Raw genomic sequence first — 6,136 nt, 5'->3', positions numbered from 1 at the left:
TTCTCAAACAAAACCAATGACCTCAAGAGCTCACTAGTTTTGTGGAAAGAAAATGGGGGAAAAAGGTGGGGAGCACATGCTACCATGGTATTAAAATTTTCATTTCTCACAAAACTACCACAATGATACTTCTTAGATTATACACCTCACAACACAAAGTACAAGTTTTAGCACATACATATGAGAAAATAGGATGGGAATGAGGAAAGGTGGCCCAATCTAAGTTCAAATGTAATACTATCCTATCCCTATCCCAACATGTGCTAATAGTCGAAAGAACTAGCTGGGAATGGGTTAAGTGGGAGAGGACACATGGCATCATTTCATGTTTAATATTTGATCATGATTTCGTAATGGGAATGGGTTAAGTTGCTATAATATTTGATCACGATTTTGTAAAAGTTTAATACAAAACTAACATTCACTTTCCATATGAATTGTTTTTAACGTGTCAATTTTGAAATGGATGGCGGTACATGACAATTATAAATGTCCAAAGAAATCAACTTCTATATGGTATATTTATTGAGACCACATAACCGTAGAGATTTGGAGCAAATGCAATCTTATTTTTGAATGAAAGACTTGAAAATCACCTTCAATGATTTTACATGTTGTGTCAATCCGCACTTGTTATTTAAAGTGAAAAGAAACTTGTTCACCACGGAATGTCGGCATGTTGAGTTGATGTTCATTATATTAAGAGAATCTGAATATAAAGGGAGATTTCAACCAGGAGCTCAGACAGAGAACAAATTCTTTTGGAAATACTATGCGGGCATTCGTTTGTAAATTTCTATAATTTTGCAAGGTATCCGAGCAATGTCAAGCCAGAAGCTCTCGTCCTCATATGTATAGGCCCTAAGCAAGAGCGAATCTCTTCTTGCAAGGTTGAAGTCTACATGTCAAAGAATTCATGCTCAACATTAATTTAGGCCTATGTGTTCGAATACTATGCCGTTGTACAAAGAAAATTCTTTAGCAGAGTAAGAATGCCAACAATCAGCAGGAGCTTAAAGGGTTATGCAAATGAAAGAGCATTCACCATGTTGAAGTCACAAGCTGTTGGCGCGGGGTGGATTTGTAACGACGGGTCCGTAGCTGCTTTGATGCAGGCTGCTAGAGTCCTTATCCTTTGCCAAGAATTTCAAATATATTGGGTACCAGTGCCACCATGTGCTCAAAGGTGGAAGCAAGCACAATCAATTCCTGGATGTAGAAATGTTTCAGACTTTAGGCAAGCTGCTTCATCAAAATAGCTACCGTACACATATTACCCTGGTCCCTCATGCCAGCAGACATCGAAACGAGAATGCGACCCATCCGCAAATTTGAGACTGACGATTTTCAACATGAGGCGACGGTAAAATACCTGTGTTGAGTGGTCACTTGTGGAGATGGCGTCCTTGCGTCGCCATCTTCGACCGACCAAAAAAAGCCCGTCCCAGAAAGGAGCACATTGGCTGCAACCTCATTATAATTAGGTGATGATCAGGGTAAGGAAGCGTCTCTGGAAGACCTCCAGAACAAGAATGGATGATTAACGCAAAGGAAAAACTGCCGAAGATAATAAGAACTTTACCAGACAAGCAGTCGGCCTGACACTGGTGATACTATCCGCGGCCTGCTTTCTCCGAGTGTTATACCATTGCTCCTCAGCCTCTGCAAAACGTAGCAACACTGCAGAGATTTTTGGGGGCCCCGACTGACCCATCTTCTCCTCCAATTTACCTGCTGCGGTCGTGAGCTCACAAGGATAATCTCCTGGACTAGATCTGCTTTTCTCGAGAATGGAATTTGACTCGCAGCGTTGGCCTTGAAGATGTCGGGATGGTGTAGTGCAACGTGGAGGACCAGAAGCACTTTCACTTGCTCCACGAGGGGAGAATACGAATTCCGATGCGACTGGAGAGTAAGCGAACCTGTTTCCATCATTTCCTTCGATCACCTCTTCTGCGGGCCTTTCGGTGCTAGCACGGTCATCATCATTACTTTCTTCTTCTACCGATTCAAAGCTGCTTTCTAGTTTATCTTCCGCATCAAGATACGTCTGCCTATTATCTGGGCTTTCCGCTTGGTTTGACGGCCTGGTGCTGAATGATCTCGGGCTTTTTAGCGGAAAAAGCTGCTGGAGATCGCGACAGGTGGGATCTTGCGTTGCTAAGGGGTTCGTTTGGGTTACGAAAGTAAACGACCGACAAACTTCCGGGGTTGAAGAGGGTCTTTGAGGTGCGGTGGAGGAAGCTTCGTAGTTTTCCACGAACGAATTAGCACGGGTATAAGAAGAAGGAGATTTGCTCAACGCTGCACGGTTAAGGAATTCTGACATCCCGTCTGGCTGGCTGTTGGTAACACCTTGATGAGTTCCGACTTCAGGAGATGGAGATTCCAGAGATCTACAGCCGCCCTTCCCATCGTTTTGCCCTGCGGGAGCGTCAGACAAGGAAGCAATGGACAGAAGACAACTCGCAAGCAGCGCAGGTCCGGTCGTAGAATTTGTAGAGCCAGAGACGTGGGAGTAAGTGCTAGCACCAGAACTTCGAGTGACTGAACCGGGAGACAGCGGGCAGAAATCCTGGCCGACGGATTCACAGGAAGACAACGGGGAGTAGTAAAACGGAGAGGAGGATGAGGAATACCATTCACTATTGTAGTCCAAAGTGCTTATGGGACAGACTTCGTCAGTAGCTTTTGCATTCCTTGGAGGTAGTGGCGAGCTTCTGTTTCTGTGTGGACTGTTGTAAGAAGCTTGCATGAACGGTGATCTTTGTTGCCTTCGCTGACGTGCTTTGAAAGAGCTTTTGTGCAAGGAACTGTGATCGGGGCTACCACGGCCTGGAGATTTCAAAAGACTTCTCATCTTCTCTGTCAATGATCTGGGCGATTGCACTGCGGAAGATGGTGTGCTATTCGCGTGTCGAATCGGAGGTAAACGCAAAGGAGGCAATTGCTCATCCCTCATCGTAGGAATCTTCGGCTTTCCAGGCTCCGCCTCCCACTGGAAAGGAACGCCTCCTGGTGTTGTTGATGTATAGCCAATCCTGGAAGAATCGCCGCGGTTGGAGAGCTCTCTCTTGAGAAGACGGTTAAAGAATTGCTGATCGTCGTCCCAAAGAGACACGGGGTACTCACCTTCACCTTCGTCATCAGAACTGACTTCTGGATTGATAGGAGAGGTTGAGCTAGTCGTTGCAGTCTGAGAAGCCTCAACGGTAATTGAGGCTTCATTAAGCAGCTCAGCCATGGCTGCCTCTAGCAGCATTTTCGCTTGGAAGTCTTCGTGCCCACAGGACTAGAGAATTGTATTAGGGAAGATAGATCCAAAATCAAGATTAGCTGACAATTCAAAGGTGCGCTACCATTGCACTGGAGTTGTGGCCACCAAACATGCAGCACATCGCCTGATGAGCGGACAGAACCTTGAGAAACAGAGTACCTGGTCTAATGAGGTGACTGCAAATGCCTTTGGAGAGAGAGGGGGGACCACCACTTTGTCTCTTCACAGTTGTGAGGAAGCTGAGAGGCGGTTCAGAATATTAGGAATTATCGGTAGCAAGCGAAGGAAGACGTTCACGAAGGAAGTATCCAAATATTGAGGCGGATGGAGGAACTACGAGACTAGGAAGCTTGGGCGAGTGCTCCAACGTGTGGTTCTGGGAAGGAGAGGAGGGGAGGTTTCGATATTTGAGAAGGATGTACAGCAACAAACTAGATGGGACAAGCTGGGATCTCAAGGGATGGATGCAGGGATGTTGTCGGCAAAGGTGGACGCAAACTACATGATCTCCTGCAGCGGAGCTACTTGCGAGTCCGAGAGAACTGCAGGGAAAGCAAAGGTACTCATAAGTGCACTCTTCCCGGTTAGCTTCAAGAACACTACTATTGCACCTCCAGTGGCTTAACAAATTCTCATAGTCTCCCCTGCTCTATGCTGCTATCTGTTGTCTTGTGGATGCTGTGATGCCAAGATAACGGCAGAGAAGGCAAAGGTGCTTCCTGGTTAGCTCCAAGAATTCACTATAGTATTTCACCTCCACAAATTCTCATAGCCTCCCCTGCTCTATTTGCTATTTGTTGTAGGGCGCGTCCAATCTTGTGGATCATGCTGTGATGCCAGCCCATGTTTCTCGCGAGGAAAGTAGATGTTCCTTTCAGGATGCAAGCTCTAAGTGTCAACAACCGATACAAAGCGTAGTTGAACGTACAAGAGATGCATCTGGCATCGCAGGTGGGTGTAGAAATGTTAGGAAAAGCAGGGCGGGTAGATGGGGCGATGAAGGAATGCTAACAAAGAGGGCTAAAGTATCACATGCATGGGGATTTGAGGAAGAAGACAAAAAATGTGGAGCGTCGATTATCACGTGCATGAGGATCGACGGTCCAAAGTGGTTTTCACGTGCATGGGGAATCGTTTTTTAGTTAGGTCCAAAAAAGAGGGTGCGGGACGTGCCAGCGTCGTGAGTCGTGACCCCCCACTTTTCTTATTTTATCCCTCGTTTTTAAAAAAAGCTTCCTCAATTTCCTCCATCTCCCTCCCCTCCCGCCACGTGTCCCCTCGCCCATCCCCACCCTCCACGTGCTGCCTTTTCAGCGCTGCCTCTCTCTCTCTATTGCAGACTGATGTCCCCCATATCTCGCCCTTGGAGATGTTTCCTTGGCTCGCATTTGGGCCTTACTCTTCTACTACTACTCCTCAGGACTCAAAGTCCACTCGCCCATGGATTCGCCATTCGGTGAGCAAATCAAGGCATCACAATAGGAGCACAGCAAGGGAACAACACTCCATCGGCTTTCCATCTTTTTTGGCGATTCTGAAGGTGCTTCCCTTCAACCTTCACCATTGCTTGAATCAAGACTAAAGAGGCAAGCATCCTACAAGTGCGGCTACCTTCTACAAAGGTACCCATTGAACAGTGGCCTTCTACAACCCGGTAAACAAGACGAGTTCGAGTTTTTGGGGATCAGCCTATTTTATGGTCACCCCCAATTTTGAGTCATTATAAGCTCCTTCAAAGGAATCCCTTTTTTAAGGTTGGCATAAGAGCGCATTCCCGCGATGCCCAACTTAAGGTCTAGCTTGCAAGATCAGAAGCATTGCAAGAACTAAACAATTTTCTTATCTACAAATTTCCTGACAATAGCAAATGCATTTGAGCTGAAGCAATATGTTTCTTTTGGCTACAATGTTGCAAAACCTATTTCCACGCTTATTCTCTTCAATTTCTGCAATGTTAATAGGAGCTCCTGGAACGATGGTGCAAAGGTTGGAAAGGATCATTTATAGCTAATTAAGAATTTTGGAAGATTGGGTTCAGTATCGTGGGAATGCTCTCTAACGAAGGTACTCCAATATGGACTTCCATCTCAAAAGCGAAACTTTCATTCCCTTACCTTTTTTGTCCATGTCCCTCTACTTAACAAAAAGGGTTATTCCCTTAATTAGTTGGACACATAATGAGTTGGAGTGAGCACATTACAAGGGGGGGAAAGCACTATAGAGCCATTAATAACCATAGTACCCTCTATGTTCTATCCAATACATGACCACCAAAAAACAGAGTTAGAACGAATATGTGTTCGAGATATCTCCAAACCACAATAACATTTCATCTACAACATGTAACTTGGGAGCAGTTGTGCTCAATACACATTCCATCTATCATTTGATACTTACACCCCAATACTCATGTAACTTGGGAATAGTTGCACTCGATACTCATTCTATCTATCATTTGATACTTACACCCCAATACTCAGTATATCAAAGCTTGACCTTCACCTCTTGTCAATATTTCTTGACCTTTTTCTACATATCATGCATTTTAAGCATATCAAGCACATACATTAACCTTGGGTAATAAAGAGAGCAAGACATCTACCTAGCCAACCATGCCACTCTTGGATTTGTAAAATATAGAAAGACATGAAACTAAGTTTACATAGATGCACATCTCTGGAAAAAGAAACCTTGCTCTCTAAGAGATTATCCTTAGGTTACAATGACAAGACATGGATATATAACTAGCATGACAATTGTAATTAAAGACACCCACTATGAACAAAATGATTATGGATTGATCTTTGAAAACAAAAAGATTATGCATTGAAGACAGTTAAATGTCTATAGAAACACAAA

The 6,136-nt window shown here is 44.6% G+C and overlaps 1 protein-coding gene across 3 annotated transcripts; it reads right to left on the bottom strand.

Annotated features, from left to right (window-relative positions):
* Positions 1 to 668: 668 nt before the first annotated feature.
* Positions 669 to 3,993, bottom strand: LOC147894719 (uncharacterized). Of its 3 annotated transcripts, none has more exons than XR_015542112.1 (4): positions 1,583 to 3,993; positions 1,373 to 1,463; positions 1,046 to 1,209; positions 669 to 898 (listed from the first exon to the last, which is right to left on the bottom strand). XR_015542112.1 is itself a non-coding variant. In XM_087384835.1 (4 exons), the coding sequence occupies exons 2-3, from the start codon at positions 2,960 to 2,962 to the stop codon at positions 1,386 to 1,388; spliced, it is 1,458 nt and encodes a 485-aa protein (XP_087240961.1). In that variant the 5' UTR covers positions 2,963 to 3,041; positions 3,133 to 3,993; the 3' UTR covers positions 669 to 1,209; positions 1,373 to 1,385. The 3 variants fall into 3 exon arrangements, 2 of the variants coding, with proteins under 2 accessions (XP_087240961.1, XP_087240960.1); XM_087384835.1 differs by having other exon boundaries at positions 669 to 1,209; positions 1,583 to 3,041; positions 3,133 to 3,993; XM_087384834.1 differs by having other exon boundaries at positions 669 to 1,209.
* Positions 3,994 to 6,136: the final 2,143 nt, after the last annotated feature.

This window comes from Dipteris shenzhenensis, chromosome 14 (assembly GCF_047967505.1).
Source record: "Dipteris shenzhenensis isolate YYH24624 ecotype China chromosome 14, Dip_SZ_1.0, whole genome shotgun sequence".
NCBI classification, from domain to species: domain Eukaryota; kingdom Viridiplantae; phylum Streptophyta; class Polypodiopsida; order Gleicheniales; family Dipteridaceae; genus Dipteris; species Dipteris shenzhenensis.
This window is presented reverse-complemented; position numbering and strand designations above follow the sequence as displayed.